The 21,413-nt window shown below is 43.7% G+C and overlaps 1 protein-coding gene across 2 annotated transcripts in view; it reads left to right on the plus strand.

The window, feature by feature from the left end:
* The window catches only part of LOC138295322 (uncharacterized), a 190,151-nt gene that overhangs the window by 131,016 nt on the left and 37,722 nt on the right, over positions 1 to 21,413 (plus strand). For both annotated transcript variants that reach the window (XM_069233543.1, XM_069233542.1), the window contains 3 exons: positions 2,609 to 2,758; positions 8,442 to 8,582; positions 11,823 to 11,972. In XM_069233543.1, the coding sequence (XP_069089644.1) occupies positions 2,609 to 2,758; positions 8,442 to 8,582; positions 11,823 to 11,972 (441 nt within the window). The remainder of the gene's footprint in view (positions 1 to 2,608; positions 2,759 to 8,441; positions 8,583 to 11,822; positions 11,973 to 21,413) is intronic.

The following is a 21,413-nucleotide window of genomic DNA, read 5'->3' on the forward strand; positions in this document are numbered from 1 at the left end:
CACCCTTAGTGTTTTCTTACACTCCCAGCAACCATCTACACACTACGCTATCCTAGGGGTCCATTTGTGGTTCGCATTCCACTTTCATAGTATATGGTTTGTGTTGCCCCTAGGCCTATTGCTTCCTGTTGTATTCTACCCTGTGTGCACTACTTTCTGACTGTTTTACTTACCTGATTTTGGTTTGTGTGCATATTATGTATATTTTACGTACCTCCTAAGGGAGTATATCCTCTGAAATATATTTGGCACATTGTCACTAAAATAAAAAACCTTTATTTTTAGTAAGAGTATTGTCTTTCTTATGATGTAGTACCTACATGATATAAGTTGTATAGTAGGAGCCTTTAGTGTCTCCTAGTTCAGCCTAAGCTGCTCTGCCATAGCTACCTCTATCAGCCTAAGCTGCTAGAACACTACCAATCTACTAATAAGGGATAACTGGACCTGGCACAAGGTGTAAGTACCATCAGGTACCCACTATAAGCCAGGTCAGCCTCCTACAGTACACATTCACCAAGGCACAGACAGTGAATGCTATTGTATATCCTATTAATAATAAGTGTTGTTTAGGTGGATTTAATTCAAGTTTTCAATTTGATTGAGGAAAGTTAAAAAGGTAGCTAATGGTCTTTGTCTGTATGGTAATTTTTGTTTATATCCAAGAAGCAGTAACTAAGTGCCCTTCCATGTTCCTTAATCAAAACAAATACTAGGCTTCTGAGGCTGACATATTCCAATAGTCTGCAAACTTTTCAATGGCACCTATCAGCGGATCATAGACTGAATGTGATCCTAAACTGAAGAGAAAGCATCTCATTCGAGTTCACATTGTCCCTGACTTTGTCCAGTTTCGGTAAATGCTGCAAACTTTTCTTGTGAGTCACTAGGGCTGACCTGGAGGATATACTTGTCTTGAGTAGTTCTGACATACTTTACCACTGTAGTGCCCATTATTAATTGTTTGGTTTTTCGCCTGGAAACCCCCCTTCTCCTCTCTGAGTTACCAACACTGCAGGCCTTCACTGCATGTGGTGGGGCAGGGTTTTAATCTCAACTGAAGGACAACAGGGATAACACAAAGGAATCAATGTTCCCACCCTGACCCTTATGTTTTACTCCATTCTTACTTCAGGATTGTCCTTCTGACAGGCAATGTCTCCAGGTGAAATATTTCCAAGACATGGTGATTCTGCATTTTTTTGCATTCTGGTTGGGGAGGGGTGACTTTGGTTAGCAACCCCATCAGGAATACCGCAGCACTGATAATGAGGCCACAAGTGGTCCACTTGAAGTGGAGTGTTTAGCTGTTTATTTCCTAGGACCAAAACATGATCTTCATGTTGTTCGCGCAACAAATGATCAAATCTGGAAGGTGTATGAAAATGCTAAAACACACAAATGAATAAGTTAATTTAATGTATAGTGTGTATGGTGTGTTTATCCAAACCTGATAGTTTCAAGGCTCTTCTTCATTGTCATGGGTGATTTCGACAATATGTGTTTGCTATAATCCTGAAAACGAGTTGGGTGTCCTTTTGGTGGGTGGTCACAGGTGGCTAAGGAGCATCTGTAACAAGATTACCTGAGTGCAGAGTCTCCAAGGCAGTGGTGCTGTCTCTTCCTACTAAGGGTTTTTCTTATTTATCTCATTTTGAAAAAAATCTAATCCAGTTGCAATGCAATGGCAAAGCATTCCTTTCATGTTGTAACACTTCCAGACTCTCACTTGTTACTCTCCCATGGGATGCTCTGTCTGTAGATCTAAAAGCTTACTACAGCCTATTACAGCTCTCCCAAGCTCCCAAGAGAGCTTACTACAGCTCTCCTAAGATCCAAAGGCTTCCTACAGCTCTCCCTAGATACAAGGGTTTACTGCAGCTGTTCGTAGATCCAAAGGCTTACTACAACTCTCCCAAGATCCAGGAGCACTCTACAGCTGTCCTTAGATACAAGGGCTTACTACAGCTCACACTAGATCCAAGGGCTTACAACATCTCTTCTGAGATCTAAGAGCTTACTACAGTTCTCTGTAGATCAAAGATCTTATTACAGCTTGCCCTAGATCAACAGACAAATTACAGTGCTCTCTACACACTAGCAAAACTGCTGATGTTTCTGGAAATTCTGATCAACCCAATTTGCTTTCTTGTGTGATGTTCCACATCTCATATGCAGTTGTTATAAGAAAAAATATCACAATCATACCATTGTGCCAAATTTGGCATTATGCTGTGATATGCTATATTATGTAATGTTTCACTATTTCATGTTGCATTGTGTAATGCAGGATGTATGGCAAGCTCCCTCAAAGTCTATAAATGTAGATATTTTTTTGAATGTGACTACAAATAAATATTTATATAGATTGTTTATTCATGTATTCTTTATATATAATACATATTATTACATATATGTTTATATACGCATACACAAGCACAGATAGACACAGACACACACACTCAGACACACACAAACACACACACACACACACACATATAATATTTCAGACATTTTATAGACCAGTACTTGATGCCCTGGCATTACTGCAGATGTTCAAAGTCAAGCAATTTTTTTCATTCTCCACATGGCTCTGTTTATGCTGCAGAGAACCCAGGATTTTGCCCGGTTGACCCAGAAAAAGAGAAACAGTGCAGCTATCTCCCCCCACCACAATGCAGCAGTGACGCGGACTGCGAGGCTCATGAGAAGTGCTGCTTGTTCGGCTGCGGGGTGCAGTGTGTGAAAGCCCTGCCAGGTAAGGATGCACAACCAATTGTTCCCCTTTGTCCTATCTGGAATTACTTTCAGATGCTGTTTGTCCTACTTCTAGTTACAAAGTCCCTACAGTAGGTAGTAAAGTTAAGCCTCCCAAGAGGTTCTCACTTAAAACAAAAGGAATATACATAACTCATCTCTGTTGTTGAAATGATTGGGGACAAATATCCACTCAGCCCTTGAGGTTATTTTTTGCAACTTTAAGATTGTAGTTCACCCCAATGATTACTCCTGCACAATTGTCCTTGGAGCGATGTTATAGGAAGAGCTTTTCAGTCTGCTCAACCCTTTGATAAGATGTGTTTACAAATAAGTTCAATTTATTCCGCTTTTCCTAATTTTTTTTTTCATCTCTGCCTGGCACCTGTTCTTATATTATAATCCTACTCCACCTCTTTCCTGGTATTTCAAGGCTTTGACCTGTGGTGGCCAACCGACGATTGTATATAACTAGTGCAAAAATGAATTCATTTATTTATTAAATTATTTTGATTGATTAGAAAGGTATCAAACCAGAATTCAATGCAAAAGCAGTCAGAAAACACACTATTGTGTTAGATTCTTCCAATATGGCACCATTAAATAGATTGAGCTTGAGATCCGACATGACATATGAATTGAAGTGTGCGAGAGACAAACATTAAGAAACAAACATTAGGAAACAAGACAATATGTCGGAGGTCACTAAAGGAACTAGCTCCAGGTTTAATTATGTCCAGATGGCCTTGTGGTGGGCTACTCTAAAATGAGGTGACCAAGAACATTAGGAATTTGAAGAACAGACACTAAATGCTGCAATCCCCAAAAAAGAAGTAACCACATAATACTGGGAATTGACCCAAACTGAAGATGGGAAGCTAAAGTAGCCCTATCATAAATGGAAAAGGTACATGCTTACACAAGATTTGAAAAACCTATGGCAGGTATCGCTAAACACTTTTTACTCTACTGTCAAGTCTGCTGCCTCAAAGAGAAAATCGATTCTTAATACTGTTTGGAAAAGATGTTGGGCATAGTACTAACTTTCCTTCTACAGAAAGGAAACTTCTTTTGATCCTCTTGGCCAGGTGGGAAGTCTGAAAAAACTGTGCACTGTCAAATCACTCTTGGTTGAGGCAATTATTTAAATTAATACCAGCTACACTAATAAGGACACATTCAATGTCCAGTGATTACACCGCATTAAATGCTAGGTTGTGGCTAACACCTCTGTGGTTACTGGAGTATCAGAAAAAATATATATCAACTGGCTTAGAAGAGATTTGATCCACTTGCTATATATGCAGTTTATCAATGCATCTAAAGGTGTTATGAGGACCTAGAAAACATACATCATTGTTGGACCTTTGTATAACTGAGAAACGACCTCGTAGGTGTAAGACATTCTGACTATTTATAATGATTAAAGGAGTTTTAAGTTCCTGCACTTAGTAAACGTAGCATACGCTAGAAAACTAAGGTGAGCCTTGCTTTTAGTGGATAAGATTTAGTGATCATGTTTCAATCAAAAGAAGAGAAAGACAAAACAGACACATTGGGCCTAATTTTAACCCTGACGGTCACCGACCGCCAGGGTTAAAGTGGCGTTCGTACCGCCAACAGGCTGGCGGTATGAAATGTCACATTTTGGCCACAGCTGTTCCGCCGTAGTCACACTGCCGGGACCGGCGGTATACCGCCATGGAGGTCCCGGCGGTCGCAAATCCTCCAGGGCAGCGCTGTATGCAGCACTGCCCTGGTGAGTTTGACTCCCCTTACCGCCAGCCTTTCCATGGCGGTAGACTGCGCCATGGAAAGGCTGGTGGTAAGGGGACTTGTACCGCTCCCGGGGGCCCCTGCACTGCCCATGCACTTGGCATGGGCAGTGCAGGGGCCCCCAGGCACAGCCCCATCGCAATTTCAACTGTCTGCTTGGCAGACAGTGGAAAGCGCGACGGGTGCTGCTGCACCTGCCACACCGCCACATTGCCGCCTGCTCCATTAGGAGCTGGCTGCAATGTAACGCCCAAATCCCCGCTGGGCCTGCGGGGATGTTGAAATGCAGCCGGCGGGTATAGGGCCGCATAGGCGGCCATTTGGCAGTTCAGCCGCCCGCCAAGGTTGAAATTAGGGCCATTGTCTTGACTCAGGGAACTCAAAAACACAGAAGAAATTCTCTCCTATCCTTCCGGAAAGACCAGTGCTCAGTCCAAATAAACACATTCCATTATCCTCAGCATATGCACCACGCAAAATAACAAGACGGCTTGGTGGGAGAATCCAGTGCCTGTTGTTAAGGAGGACCTGTGGTTTTTTTTTTTTAAAAGGACTATTTAGTCCCAATTGCATCTGTTCTACAAGAATCATTACAGTTGTTTATCGCTTCTCCTAGGACATCCTATACTTCATGAGCATAGTAGATGGTGCGCTATTTAGAGTGTTTGAACTATTTGATTATTTTCTATATAGAAGAGGCCTTTTGGGGTAGTGACAGGTCTATTCTGCCACTGTAGGAGACCACTGACAAAGTTATGCAGTGGAACATTCTATCAAGCCACCTAGAAAAGGTGTGTGTGGGGCATGATAACATGGTGTGCATGTATGCGTTTAAAACACTGCTTACAGCCATTGACAACAATTGTTAGCCTTTAAAGTTTGTGGCTGGGATTTACTAAACTTTGATGTCACATCAATGTGCTGCATTGTGTCAAATGAAGAGAGCAGAAATGTGCCTTATCTACTAAGATATGAAGCAGTTGTGCTTCGTCATAGGGCTGGTACACTTCTGGCTGCTTATTGACAACACAGTCAGCCTTTCACCATAGCACAAGGGTGCTTCTGTTGTGATCAGAATAGTTTTTGTGAAAGAATGGACATGCAAAGAGAAAGTTACAAGGAAAAACAAGGATATTTCTCCTCTCTACTGCAGACTTGTGTAGGCACACCATTTGACACAAACCCATGTTTAATGACTTTAGTAAATATGGGTTTGCATCAAAATACATGAGTGGATGCACAGGAATGCCCATGCTCTACCCATGTATTGCCTGCCTGGTGCAAGGTAACACAAGGTGTGCCATGTGCTTCCTTGTGTTTCTTAGATTTAAAACCCATGCAGAGTCACCCTAATCTTGACTTGAGTGTTTTTTGCTGTGGGGCTGCACCCCAAAAGTGCATAACTCCATTAAAAAATCTTTCTGAATCTTGTCTTGTGATTCTTTCTGAATACGTTTTTCATGTATTTCCAATGTATTTTCTCCTGCATCCAAGGAGGATTCTTTGTGTGCAGTTGAAATGATTCTTGGTGCAAGTTTTCAGGATCAAATTTCAATGGTAGGCTACAGGCTTTATTTATGGTGACTGAAGCTTTATAAGGGCTCTCTTACAGGATTAAACTCCTTCCAATTTTAACTGTATGTGGTCTCAGGGTGACAAAGGTTTGCATCTCAAGAGCAGATGTTGAGAAAACATTAAGGGCCAGATTTACAACAGCCTTGATCCCCTTAGCGCCACAGTTAGGGCAACATTTTTGTTGCAAATGTAATGCTAACAGGCCACGACCATTGCGCCATATTTACAAGGTGGCACAAACTAGGTTTGCGCCACCTTGTAAACCCTGTCTGTCACATCATTAGAGGGTTGCTAAAAATGGCGCAATGGAATCTACAAGATTCTATTGTGCCATTTCTAGCGTAATTTTTAATGCCAGACCTCAACATTTTTCACCCTGGTGGCATTAGGGGCCACAAGAATAGTGGTGCATCACTCAGAACAGGAAAAAAACTTTAGATGTGTTTTGCAATAGAAAATTAGCTGGAATTGTGTGCCATGCAAGCAATAAAATAGGGAAAGTAGAGACTGAATCTCAGCCGCACTAAAAAAAGATTTTCTGAATTCAAAAGTCAATGCACCAATCTGAGCTGAAGTGACTTCAAATCTCTAATAGGGTGAGGAGGACACAAAGGCTGATGGATCAAAACGTCCTCCTTGGCAGAGTGCTGCTTGTTGGGCTGGTCCATTCAGTCTTGTTTGTCCTTGGTAGAGAGGCCCACTTTAGTTGATGATCCATCAAAACTCCCATCTCCATGGCAAAACAGGCTGGTCTGCCCAACAGGCAACACCACCAGAGGAGAATCATACAAATGGAATCAGACCAAGGTGAGGGGCACTGTTTTAGAGGGTGGAGAGGACAGTACATTACAGGAGGGAAGGGATGAACAGCTTCACAGGGTCCTGAGGGCACATCATGACTGTGGAGAAGGGAACCAACATGACATTTGTGATAGTCCAGTACCAAGATCTTTCTAGAAGTTGTCAACAACTATGACGGACAGGGTTTGAGCCTCCTGGAGCACATCGGAACATGCCCATTTACAACGCCTCCACACTTAGAGTGCTTAATGGAGCTCTTAGACCATTCACCTGTTGGTGATGGTATTGTAGTGAAAAACAGACACATGATGAAGGGAAGGGTAAATATACAACACATCATGTGGTGGACCTTAAGGCTCCCATGTGTTCTACACAATGGGTCTGCTGTTAATATTAAGCAGTGTGGAATCCTCCAAGCTGCAGTAAACATTAAGCAAGGGACAACTGTCTGCACAAAGCCAAACATATCCTGAATATTGGCCATGGATTAGCAAAAGAGCAGAGGAGTAAGAACACAATCTTATCCGAGGCCATGAGACATGTTCATCAACTTAGAGAATGTATTCTCAGCTGCAAATTCTAGCAGTGATCCACTTTCAATAATAGATTTTTATTGCCCAAACGCTTTAGTTTACTCCACAAGAGATTGAGATCAACACAGTAAAACACGTTAGTAATCTACAAAGCAATCGTAATGGAGGGCATGTTCCATCTGAAAAGCTGTGACCATTATATTGTCCACCCAGGAACACACATTTTAAAGCCAGTTTTATTAAACATTACTCTCAACCCAACTCAACAGTTCATTGAAGTTGGTGAACAATTTAACCTACATATCAAGTAGAGCAACACATTTCAATGGCATTCTTCCAGTAACTATTTCACCAACCTAAAGGTCTGAACTAATCCAGCTAAGCAGTACCTGTAGACATCTGCGCAGTCAAGTAGACAATAAACAGTAGCATCTGGTGGTTGCTCCATTAACATTATAGAAGGCAAATTATGGAACCCTTTTTCCATGTAGCATCGATAATGAAATTTCCCTTTTTAAGACAAAATTACCAGAGTACAAGTTAGAGAGGTTTATGAGGCTGTCCCCAGTTGATCGCTGTTTGACTATCATCTCTTGTTTGTTAATCAGGACCTTGCATAGTGTGTCACATATAAGGTACAGTGGTTATTTGAGGGGCATGATCTACTTGTAGTGTTTCAATTTTACTGACTTAGCCTGTGTATTTTAGCATTTTATGTATCTATCTCTTCTTTTATTTTAACATGTAATGGAAGTAATTGTATTATATTTTTGTTTATTTCTTAAGCATCCTGAAGCTTGTTTAGGCCTGGCTTATTTACCCTCCACACATAATAAATTGCACCGTGAGCTTTATATACGCCAATGCTTACTTACAGGAAAATAATGTTGCTTCCCAAAGCCACTTATTTTCTTGTGGAGCAAACCTTTGTGTATAGGGCATGTGGTAGTGTATAGTTCAGCACAGCAGTATTGATGGTTGCTGTTTTGACATTCACAGTCAAACCTGGCATGTGTCCTCCTGCTGTGGCCAAGTGCAAGCCTCCTCTGGCTGATCCAGAGTGCCACGATGACGGCGACTGCCCACTGAATAAGAAATGCTGCCAACTCTGCGGTAGCAAATGTTTAGACGCGGTTCCAGGTAAGGGTCACACAGGTGCTGAAGATGCCTGAGATCTAACTTCAGAAGCTGGCATGGGCTGGGTGAGTTATTAAGAGCTCTAATTAAGATAAACAGCCAAGAAATCACGCTGGACTCCGTCTTAATGTGTTCTCTGGCGGTTAAGGAACATCTGGGTGGTGGCAAACACTATGACTCTGCCTCTCACCAGTTCAAATCCATATGTAGTTTGAAGATAAGTACACTCTCTTGGTAGTGCCTAGAAGAAGCTGAAGGCAGTATGATTTCAATCTAAGGAAGCAAGTTATTACAGAGTCATTTAATTACAGAACATCTTAATGTTTTAGCCAATGAATGGCCATGTATAGGGCCTAATTTGTTTTAGCTTAATCACTGTGTGATACCTAGGAAATATATTTGTGGAAATGATGTTTCTTTTTACTGAACAATTTCAATGCCAAGAGGTGTAACACAATCACAAGATAGGAAGGTGTTAGTCCTCTGCTACCAGCTTCTGTACCTTCTAAGTTAGTCAGAGAGTAAAAACCACTTCCTCCAGATGTCTTCATCCCTCATTATGTATGAAGAAGTTCCTGCTCCATAGTTGCTTTATGTTGGCTGTGAGATCAGCCCACTGGGCAGCAGTCCCTCACTCGTCACAGAGTTGAATGCAGTCAGTGAGACTGCTGACCCCACCCCACTCCGCGACAGATTGTTACTGATTAACGCTTAGCCTTAGGTACTTCAGGGCTTAAAACTGAAGCACTCAATCAGTGATACTCCCCTCGTCATGAGGCACTTTGCCAGGCTGCGCCCACATGTCTGTGAAATCTTCAGCTGGTAAAGTTCAGCACAGGCAGCCACCTTGAGCTTGCACATTAAGCACATGTCTAGCTCTTGGCTCTGTAGAGAGTCTGTCAGACTGACCTTTGCTCAGTCTGATGGATACTCTTCTTCTCTAGAAAAAGGTGAGGGGGCATGGCCCCTGCACCCATATGGATGGGCTGCAGCTGTCTGTGTCCCAAACTTTTTCTCCTGTAGTACTCATGAATCCTAGGAGTAAGCCAGATGTGCATGAAGTAGTGCTAACAGAGTATTACCTCACATACTCAAAACTACATTTGCCAATTCACCTCCAAAGCGTAACTCAGATGCAATTCGCTAACACTACACCCACATCCCACCTATAGTATTCTAATACAAACAGACTCAACCTACTTCACTCATACCTTAGAGCAAGTCACACACCACAGATGACCAGTCAAAGGTACCCGAAGTGAATCACGCACAGGTCAGTGGAGTGGAATAGTGCAACCAGCGCAAAGTTCAACAACTAATGTAAAAAAAAGGAAAAAATGAATATTAGTTTAGACATTGTGGGCATAGTGGGTGGGAATGGTCAGAAAGTCTCCCGTAGATTTCCCTGTACCTCAGATAGAGGCCAGTGACCCAAATGTTCTGCACATCAGGTCATGGGGTACCCTGCAGGTCAAAGGTTGGGGCAGTGGCTTGTCAGGGACACTAAATAAAAGTGCCAGAGAGGTCCCACTTTACATCTTTAGAAGACAAGGTGGTTGACATTTCACAGTGTGTACTAGACTCAAGTCCACTGTTAAGACGTTGGTAAAAACTAGCGAGAATGAGGTATCACAAAGCAGTTTTCAAGAAAGCAATCCATTTCCAAAACTGTGTGGTTATGCCAATATTTTCTTGTGGAAGAAATCAGAAAATGAAAGGAGAATGACAAGTTGCAGACTGATAGACTGGCCGGAAGTTGAGAATGAGAGAGATGACTTGAAGACATGAATGTACTCTTCCCTAGATGAAAGATTAGCCCAACAACAGGACAGCCACACAATTCGTCTGAGAAAAAAATCAGACTGCTCATGAAGAAGTGATGAAAAGGGGATGTTGTCTGTAACATGAGTCTCATTACCTTAGGTGAGGTGGGTCACCACAATGTAATATTGTAATGGGCTTGAACTTTAAAGGAGGTGGCATGCATGGGCAGGAATCTTCTATTTTCCTCTGAACACTGTAACAAAGAGAACATTCTTCTACACTGAGAAAGGATTTTGGCAGGACAAGTACACAAACACATGAACCAGAAGAAACTCCCATAGGTAGACACTACACTCACAGGCACTTGCTTATTCCTCACCCGGTATGTTCTCACAACAAAATATCAAATTACAACACAATGAAATACCACATTAGTTAGGGAAATATCTATGGTTTTAATCATATTTCCTAAAAATGCTTCATAATATATCTATATATATATATATATATATATATATATATATATATATATATACATATATATATATATGGATATATATATATAGATATATATATATATAAATATATATTAAACAATCATATAAACGTGACCCCCTGGCCAACACTGACCTGCTTTAATAATCGAGGTTAGTGCTTGGTGGCTCATGTTCCAGATAAGTGGAAGCCCATTGAGGAGGAAGCTTGGACTACCATGACTTATGCCACTTTTTAGGCACATGGAGGAGGCCTGGACTACCACAAATTGACAGAGTTGAGGATGATGGTTCTAGAACAACTCTGAAAAAGATATTACATGGAAGTTTATTGGGAAGAAATTACCAAAATAGAAGTCCATCGAAATGCATCAATGGAATTAAGCACAATCTACAGTGCACTGGTAATACGTATGTGTTTTTAAATTAATGCATGGATATCCAGTGGCACAAATAGCGGTGTTTTTCACTGAAGATACTAAGTACACGGTCTTTAAAAATTCCCCCTCGGGCCACGTTTATAAGATTGTTGCATGTGACTACCTTTGCACCTTTGAGGTCTTGTTCTGGGTGGGCAGAGATTAGGACCAGTTACAAAAAGCCCTTGAGGATTCTTTCTCCTGCATTTTCTATGAACTCTTTGGAGTCATGCTTTGTTGACACCAAAAAAACATCGTAGATATGAGTCAAAGAGACTGCCTATGGGCTCCCTATCAGTGTGTTTGGCATTGATTTTGTGTAAAGGTTGGTGTTTGCAGATAATTGATTATTAACCTCTATGTACACTGAGCACAGAGACTGCAAGGGGACTCCTCCACCATGGAAACGCTGTGCTGCACAGGGTATTGAATTTGATCCACCAAACTCATGGACGTGGTGTATTTGGGCTTCTACAACACTTGTTTACCACACTTTAGTTCGCTATGAAACAAAAGCAACGTTATTCTCACTGCTTGAAGGAAACTGATTATTTATTTTGTTACAGATCATGAAGGTGTCTGTCCATCTTTTATTTCAAAATCACTGGTCTGCCCTGCTGTCTATGCGCCCTCCTGTGGCCATGACTGGAGCTGCGCCGCTGATGAAAAATGCTGCACCGTGGGATGCCAGCGGAAGTGCGTCAAGGCTCTGAAAGGTGCTTCTCCAGTAGAGTGAGGGAGGGGTAACAGAGCAGGACCACTGCAGATGCTGATATGGTTCAGAAAGAGACTACATGTAGTGGTCACAGGACCATGTGCATCCAATCTATCTTATTAAGGCAGGTTACTGCTTTAAAATACCATTGTTGTTAATGCAGCACAGCCAGAAAAAACATCAGACTTAAGTAGAATATAAAACCCTTACAAGGTATACATCTCTGTTCTGGATTCACATACCTATGATGTTTTCATCTTAGACATTAAAATATCAGGGGTGACGCATGTGTGGGGTATATGGTTCTTCAGTACCACTGATGTCACATAACCAGGTGACCTGTGATCTCAATAGAAGGGGCAGAGAGAACAGATCTCTTGAGTACCCACCTTTGCCCTTTTTCGGAGGGACAAGGTTTTAAATAGATATCTACGGGCCACATACAAGGCTTTCCTTGTTATGGAGAAAGGTTCATAAAACTATGAATGTTTTTTTCTCTTACAGACCAGGGGAAACAGGCGTAAGTAAGTCAGAGGGCACATATCTCTGGATTATTCATGTGTAGTTTCTATTGCAGGGACAAGTGTTCAAATACATATGTACAGGCTACACATGAGTCATCTACAGTAATGTAGAAGGGTTCAGAGGCGTATAGGATGGGAATGAGTTATATATTTTACAGCACAGGGGAAACAGGCAGAAGTAGGAATGGTATTTCAGTTGCCAGAGATCCATTGTAGATGTGGATCTGGTAGGACTCCAGGGGTCTCATTTACTAAGGTGTCATGCAAGGTTGGGCAGCAGCCAAAAGTCCTGCACTGCTTGCGTGACAGGAAGGGAGAAGGAGTGTGCCATATTTTTATAGAGATGGCTCTCTCCTCCCCTCTTCCTAGCACCGGTACAGATATTAGCTGTGGTGCACCACGCACACACCTTTGTGCCTTAGTGCAAGGGTGTGTGTGAGTCTAGCATAGATTTAGTACTGGAAGGATGCCCTTCAAGTACAAAATACCATGCCTAGATTTAGGAGGCTTGCCTGGTTTCTAGTGGGTACCACAGGTACTTACACCTTATGCCAGGTCCAGTTATCCCTTATTAGTGAAATGTAGTCAGTGTCTGGCAGCTAGGCTGTCTAGAGTTAGCTTGTAGCAGAGCAGCCAAGGCTGAACTAGGAGACATGCAAAGCTCTTGCAATACCATGGTAGTCACACAGCACTCACACACATGAAAGGCACTTTATTCTGGTGACACAAATGCCAAAAATACCTTATAGACTATTTGCCCTTAGGAGGTAAGTAATAAACACTAATATCCAAAAACAGGCAAGTACACAGTCAGAAAACAGTGCAAATAGTGAAGATCACCATAGGTTGCAATGTGCCTAGTGGGAACACAAATCATATACTAAAATAGTGGAATGAGAAAGTTGGTTTCCCAGCTAGGCAAGTGTAGTGTGTAGAGTGGGAGTGTAAGAAAACACCAAAGGTAAGTAATAGAACACACCACAGAGCCCAGGAAAACAAGAGTAAATCACATTAAGTTTCCTGAAACACACAAGAAGTCGTGATAGAAGATTATGTAAGAACCAGAAGAGAATGCAAGACACCAACACTGGATTCCTGGACCTGAAGACCTGTGGAAGAAGGGGACCAAGTCCAAGAAGCTCTGAAGAGTCCAGGGAGAACAGGAGCCCCTGATAACCTGGGTGAAGGTGCAAAAGGAGAACCACCAGCGAGAAGACAAAGTCAGTTATGCACCCAAGAAGACAGATGAGGGTTCCTGGTTGGTGCAGAAGATGTCCCACACTGGATGGATGATTGCAGTCTGGCTTGCATCGCTTGCGGTTGGAGAAAAATGCCACTGCCAGGGACCAGGAGGGACCTGGTGGCCTCTACCCAAGAGAGGGAGGCAGAGGGGGCTCTCAGCAACTCAGAGAGCCCTCAGAAGACCAGGCAGCATGCACAGGACTTCCACAGCACGGGGACAATGAAGGTGCAACGAAGGTGCAACGAAGGTGCAAATGGAGGCCCATGCCCACGCCGCCGTAGAACCACTCAGGAAGCTGTGCATCGCAGGATGGAGTGCTGGGGGCCTAAGCTCTGCTGTGCACAAAGACGTTTGTGGAAAGTTGTGCACAAGCCTTGGCAACTGCAAGTCATGTGGTGCACGTGGGTACTGTCTTGCGTGGGAAGGCAATCTCTTACCTCCACTAAAGTTGTACAGGTGGACTTTGGGACTGTCGGGTTCACTTTAACTCACCACCCGTGTTTCTGGATCCACGCTCATTGTCTGGAGAGGGCACCCACTCCACCAGTCATCGCTGCAGAGAGGTGCCTACTGAAGCAGGGAAGTGACTCTGTCACTTCACAGGAGATTCCTTCAGTTCTTCTGGTGCAGGCTGAAGATTGGCAGTCCTCGGAGGATGCACAACCTGGAAACTGTTGCTGTTGCTGGCAGGTGCTGAAGATACGATGTTGCAGAAGTCGTCTTTGCTTCTTTGTTGCAGTTTGTAGAGTTCCTGGAGGGTTCAGATGTGGTTCCGTCAGTAGAAAATTAAGTAATGGATGACAAGGATTCCTGCTGGGGTCTTGCAATCTGAATCTGAAGAAACACCCAGAGGAGAGACCCTAAACAGCCCTGAAAGGGGGATTGATCACCTAACCAGGTAAGCACCTATCAGAGGAGGACTCTGACATCACCTGCTGGCACTGGCCACTCAGATGCTCCCACAGTGCCCCACAACCTTGGAATCCAAGATGGCAAAACCCAGCGACACTTTGGAGGAGCTCTGGGCACCACCCCTGGGGTGGTAATGGACAGGGGAGTGGTCACTCCTCCTTCCTTTGTCCAGTTTCGCGCCAGAGCAGGGACTGGGGGTCCCTGAACTGGTGTAGGCTTGATTATGCAAGGAGTGCACCATCTGTGCCCTTCAAAGCATTTCCAGAGGCTCTAGGAGGCTACCCCTCCCATGCCTGTCACACCTATTTCCAAAGAGAGAGGGCTTAACACTCCTCTCCCAAAGGAAATCCTTTGTTCTGCCTTTCTGGGCTTGAGCAGCTCAAGCAACAAGAGGGCAGAAACCTGTCTGTGAGGTGGCAGCAGCTGGGGCTGCCGGGAAAACCTCAAAAGGCTGGAATAGCAACACTACAAAATGACACAACAGAAAAATAGGAAATATTTATCTAAACAAAACAAGACCAAAACGAAAAACTTCTGACATACACAAGTCAAGTTATGAATTTTTAAAGATTAAACCACACAATTGCGTTTAGAAAAAAAAATGCTACGATGTGATGTTAACACGGCGTCGTGACAGAGTCATTCCCAACAAGCCGACACCAGTGGCGCCGGACACGGAGTCGTGTAGACCCCCAAGTACAGTACCTTTGGTGAAGAGTGAAAACAAGACGATGCGCGAAGTCGGGGATCGCGGCGTCTGTGCGAAACGTTGAATACACGCACTTCGAGCGGCGTCGGTCACGACGGGGTGCAGCGATTTCCACGGAGCCGCAGATTCCAGTGGGGCTGCAGCGGCGTCGGGCCTGCGAAGAGCGTCACATTCCAGCGAAGGTCACGGCGTCAGGTGCAGGCAGCATTACTGGATTCAGCAGCGGCATCGGTCCGGACTCGTCCGAATTCAATTTTCTTGGATTTCCACCAGCTTTCCTTTCAAGGGCCCAGGGACTGGATAGGGCACCACTTGTCAGAGCAGAAGTCTCTCCAGAGACTCCAGGTGCTGGCAGAGAGAAGTCTTTGCTGTTCCTGAGACTTCAAACAACAGGAGGCAAGCTCTAACTCAAGCCCTTGGAGATTTCTTCACAAGATGGAAGGCACACAAAGTCCAGTCTTTGCCCTCTTACTCTGGCAGAAGCAGCACTGCAGGAAAGCTCCACAAAGCACAGTCACAGGCAGGGCAGCACTTCTTCCTCAGCTATCAGCTCTTCTCCAGGCAGAGGTTCCTCTTGGTTACATAAGTGTTTGTAAAGTCTGTAGATTTGGGTGCCCTTCTTATACCCATTTTAGTCTTTGAAGTCACCTTTCTTCAAAGGGGACTCACACCTACTTGTGAAATCCTGCCTTGCCCAGGCAAGGCCTCAGACACACACCAGGGGGTTGGAGCCGGCATTTTCAGAGGCAGGCACAGTCCTTTCAGATGAGAGTGACCACTCCACCCCTCCCTCCTAGCAGAGATGGCTAATCAGGAAATGCAGGTTACACCCCAGCTCCCTTTGTGTCACTGTCTAGTGTGAGGTGAAAAAGAACCCAACTGTCAAACTGACCCAGACAGGGAATCCACAAACACGGCAGAGTCACAGAATGGTTTAAGCAAGAAAATGCTCACTTGTTATCCTATGAGAGAGACAGGCCTTGCAACAGGGAAAAACGAAGTTGGCAGTATTTCACTGTCAGGACATATAAACCACATTACTATATGTCCTACCTTATCCATACACTGCACCCTTCCTTTGGGGCTACCTAGGGCCTACCTTGGGGGTGCCTTACTTGTAGGAAAAGGGAAGGTTTAGGCCTGGCAAGTGGGTACACTTGCCAAGTCGAATTTATCATGTAAAGGTACACACACAGACACTTCAGTGGCAGGTCGGAGACATGATTACAAGGTTACTTATGTGGGTGGCACAACCAGTGCTGCAGGCCCACTAGTAACATTTGATTTACAGGCCCTGGGCACCTCTAGTGCACTTTACTAGGGACTTAACAGTAAAACAAATATGCCAATCATGCATAAACCAATTACATACAATTAACACAGACAGCATATGCACTTTAGCACTGGTTAGCAGTGGTAAAGTGCTCAGAGTTCAAAAGCCAACAGCAACAGGTCAGAAAAAAATAGGAGGCAGGAGGCAAAAAGATTGAGGATGACCCTGCATAAGCAAAAAAGTCCAACAGTGACTTATAAGTGACCTGGCATGTAGTGCATGCACCATTTCACGCAGGCTGCAATGGTAGTCCTGCAGAAGCCTTTGTATGGGATCCCTATGGGTAGCAAAAGTAACACTGCAGCCCATAGGGATCCCCTGGAACCCCAATGCCCTTGGTACCTAGGTACCATATACCAGGGACTTTTAAGGGGTGACCAGTATGCCAATTTGGAGTGAAATACTGGATTACCAGTATGTAGTGATCAAACAGAGAGCGCATAGGCACTAGGGTGCTGATTAGCAGGACTCCAGTGAAACAGACAAGCATACTTTCAAAAACAGTGAAACATACTGAGAAGCAGGCCAAAAACCATAAGCACTGGGGTCCTGACTAGCAGGATCCTAGTGACACAGTCAAAACACACTGATCTCAGGCAGAATTGGGGGTAACATGCCAAAAGGGTACTTTCCTACACATGACAACATTTAAAACTTTTCTTACTTTGTATGTGTGCTGCACAGTCCAGCATGCATGCAAAGTTGGAAAAGAAAGGAGAAATGCCTGGTTAAACAAGTTTTGCACCGGAAAGTAAATAATAAAAAATTAACATTTTGTGCTGTTGTGCGTCACTTTTATGATGCAAACCCAGAGCAAATATTTAGAAAATCACCCCCTAAGGATGTCATGCAAACTTCAAATGGGCAGGTTTATGACTTAGAACCTAGATACAAAATATTTGTTTGGGCCACCTCTTGTATTTGTGAGTCTTAAAACATATGTAATTGATCCTGTGGCAGGGTGGTGGTCATCTGGTGAGCTTTATGGGCACCATGTCCATGACATCTTTGTGACTTATTATGGAGAAAGTCTTAAATGCAGTGTGTAGATTAATTGTCAATCAGTGCAGAGAGCACATGCACAGAGAAATGTGATATGATATTGCAAACACTGGTCTACAGGACTAAACACCCACAGCTTTGATATCTTCCAGAAGAGATGGAATGACATTCACCCACCCCAGATAGCAGGAGAAAATAGGTAACCATTGGTAACCCACCACAATCTACATTAATTTAAGATGTTGCTAGGCTTTATTCAGTATAGCACCTACCAAGGACAACAGAGATCTTTAAATAACACTTCAATCACAACATATTTTCACCTTTACAATTTTTACACAATATAACGCAGTAACAGCTTTGAGTAGACATATCAGGGACTGAACCAGATATGGAGTAGTCTAGTAAGTTAACCTAACATCATAAACATTATGGCAGGAAGAGATTTTATGGTATTCCTATTTATAATATGTTTATAGAACAGAGAGGTATCTTGTGTACTTTAACAGAGGGATTGATCAGACATATGTTAGTATAGTGACTCAGCGTATCATAAATAATGTCAAACTAAGACTATAACAATGATTTTCACATGGGGACTCTGGACACAACATAAAATATCCCAAGGAATACACAGCAAGGCAGGAAGCAGGTGAATCCATCAGTCACACATCAGATTCTGCAGCTCTAGGGGTAATCATCAGGGTCAGTATGAGAACAAGGTGGATCCAGAGGGTAGGAGATGTTAGAATGGAGTAACTATGGTGGAGGACAAGAAAGCATTCAACATCCTTTAGAAGGAGGATAAGGAGGGGCAATAGTAAGAATGGGAGAGTAGAGTTGCATGGTATATGTGCCAAATCAGTGGATGGTTGGTTTAGTGAATACTTTTTTATAAAAAGTTTAAGTCTTCAAGAGGAAAATTATGAGCTACGGATGCAAAGGGTCATAGGAATTTTTAACTACATATGCTAATTTGAATATGCACCGAGCTTCTATATGGAGACATCTACGAAAAGAGCAGGACTGTGATAAAGCTGAATCATTTGCTCCTCAGGACTAGTGGTGTCTGTATTCAGGGCTTTTTGGGATGATTAAAGGTGTATTTTGGGCATTCCTGTAAAACTGGAAGTGTTGCCACAAAGCCTAGAAAGGAACATCACTTAAACTACCTCTTTGGGGTCTTGTTTAGTAATAAAGATTTTTGACCCACAGTTGAGTGTGAAATCATGGTTAACACCAAGGGAGTACCCCGAAAATATTAATACCCCCCTACTCTAACCATACCTCTAATCACCACAAGCCTGCCCCTCTTTAGGAGAGGTTCCTTCAGCCTTTTCATTCATCTTCCATCAAACTCTCCATCCATCCTTTCACACTTCTTTCTGTTCATCAGTTCATCTGTCTGATTCATTCACACTTTTGCCTAGTGATTCCTTTCATTCTTTTATCCTTCCTTTCACCATTTCAACTGTTCTTCCTTGTTTCCTTCCATCCTCCCGCTCTTTTTTCCTCAATCTATCTTCCCATTGTTTTCTTTAGATCCTTGTGTTTCCCACTTACCTTTCTCTTTCTTTATCTAATTGTCATTTTCCCTGTTACCACTATTTGCATCAGTTCATTGTCTTTCGCTCCCTATTTCCTTTGCTTTGTATGTCAGTCCCCTCTCACACCCCTCTGAAGTGATATTTGCTAATAGTTTTATTTATGAGCACTTTGTCTGCAGATCTGCCTACAGAAAAGGCCCGTAAACAACTAACATTTTAGTGGGACACAGTTCACCAGCCCAGAGTTGTCATGTTATTGATGTATTTACTCTGACTGAAACAAATATCCTGAATAGGTCTGATACATTTAGGATTTTGATTTGTAGCAGATTGATCAATATTAATCAAATTAGCTAATTTTGAACAGGAGTGAGTTGTAGAGATACGGAGGAATTCAGTTTTACAAGGGATGAATATAAGAGTTATTCAATAATGACAATAATAAATGTTATTTAGAGTCCTAGGCCCTCATTACAACCCTGGCGGCAAATCCTGCTTACCGCTGCGCAGAAGACCGCCAACATACCGCCGTGGAATTCCGCTACAGGTATTACGACCCACAGCCCAGAATCCGCCACAATACAGACACCCACACAAGTCCGCCACACCAAAGGTCAGTGATAAACTGGCGATAACAAAAACGACACTGTCACGCCAACAGGAATACGCCCACAATATCACGACCCACGAATCAATGTGCCGGTCTTTCAACCGCGGTAATCCATTGGCGGTACACACCGCAGCGCTCAAAATACACACACATATACAAAACACAACCACATTGGACAATTCGAAATACACACACCTGATACACATACACACACACACACACAATCCAATATAAAGCACACACCCAAATCATCCACAAACCCTTACTACCAGAATTTTGAAAGCACGCCAGAGAGAGACACTACCTAAAACATCACCAACATCCACAGACACACAACACCATCACTTACACAACATCCACGCACCTCAAACAGCACACACCAACACACCTCCTCACATATCACATCAGACACCACCTCACACATCACCCACACCACATCATGGCACCTCAACTACACCCCAGGTTTTCTGAGGAGGAGCTCAGGGTCATGGTGGAGGATATCGTTCAGGTAGAGCCACAGCTATTCGGATCACAGGTGCAGCAGAAGTCAATTACAAGGAAGATGGAGCTATGGCGCAGAATTGTCGTCAGGGTCTACGCAGTGGGACAGCATCTAAGAACTAGGGATGACATCAGAAAGAGGTGGAACGACCTACAGGGGAAGCTGCGTTCTGTGGTCTCCAGACACCAGATTGCTGTACAGAGGACTGGCGGTGGACCCCCACGTCCTCCCCCACAACTAACAACATAGGAGGAGCAAGTCTTGGCAATATGCATCCTGAGGACCTCACAGGAGTAGCAGGAGGACTGAACTCTGGTAAGGCAAATCTTTACTACCTTATCACCCCCACCCCACCTGCATGCCATCACATACTCCCACCCTTACCCTCACACCCATCACCCCAACAACCCACAGATACCCCACCAACACAACCCACACATCCCCAAAACAAGCCCTGCATGTAATACCAATGCATGGACACCCATCACCAAAGCATGCCCACTACAGAGACTCACTCATGCCCCAAAATCACCAATCACGCAAGGACCAAGCCAATAATGCAAGCAGTGGAGTAGAGGGTCAACCACCCATTGCACACAATGGCACACACAGATACAATAATTATACATTTACACCCCAACAGGACCCCTACCCAAAGTTACCGGACAGGAGGTACCAGACATATCCAGTCCCCCACAGAAGAGGCCCACAGTGATGACAGCAGCTCTGCACAACTGGATCAAGATGACCAGCCTGGCCCATCTGGGACCTCGGAACAGTCAGTTCTCCTGACACTGTCACAAGCCACCACAGAGCATCCCCCCTCAGGAAACACCAGCACAGCACCCACCCAGCGGGCCCATCCCTCTGTCCCCAGGACACGTCAATCAGCAGTATGTCCACCACTACAGGGAACCAGGTAAACCCACCAACCCAAGAAAATCAGGGACCTGGGGGCAGTGGGCACACGGTTCAGGAGACAGAGGCACAGGATAACAGGGAAACTGGGAGGACTGCTGTGCTACAGGGGAGGAGAGGCCCAGGGAACCCACTCTCCATG

Source organism: Pleurodeles waltl, chromosome 5 (assembly GCF_031143425.1).
Source record: "Pleurodeles waltl isolate 20211129_DDA chromosome 5, aPleWal1.hap1.20221129, whole genome shotgun sequence".
In the NCBI taxonomy this organism is placed as follows: Eukaryota; Metazoa; Chordata; class Amphibia; order Caudata; family Salamandridae; genus Pleurodeles; species Pleurodeles waltl.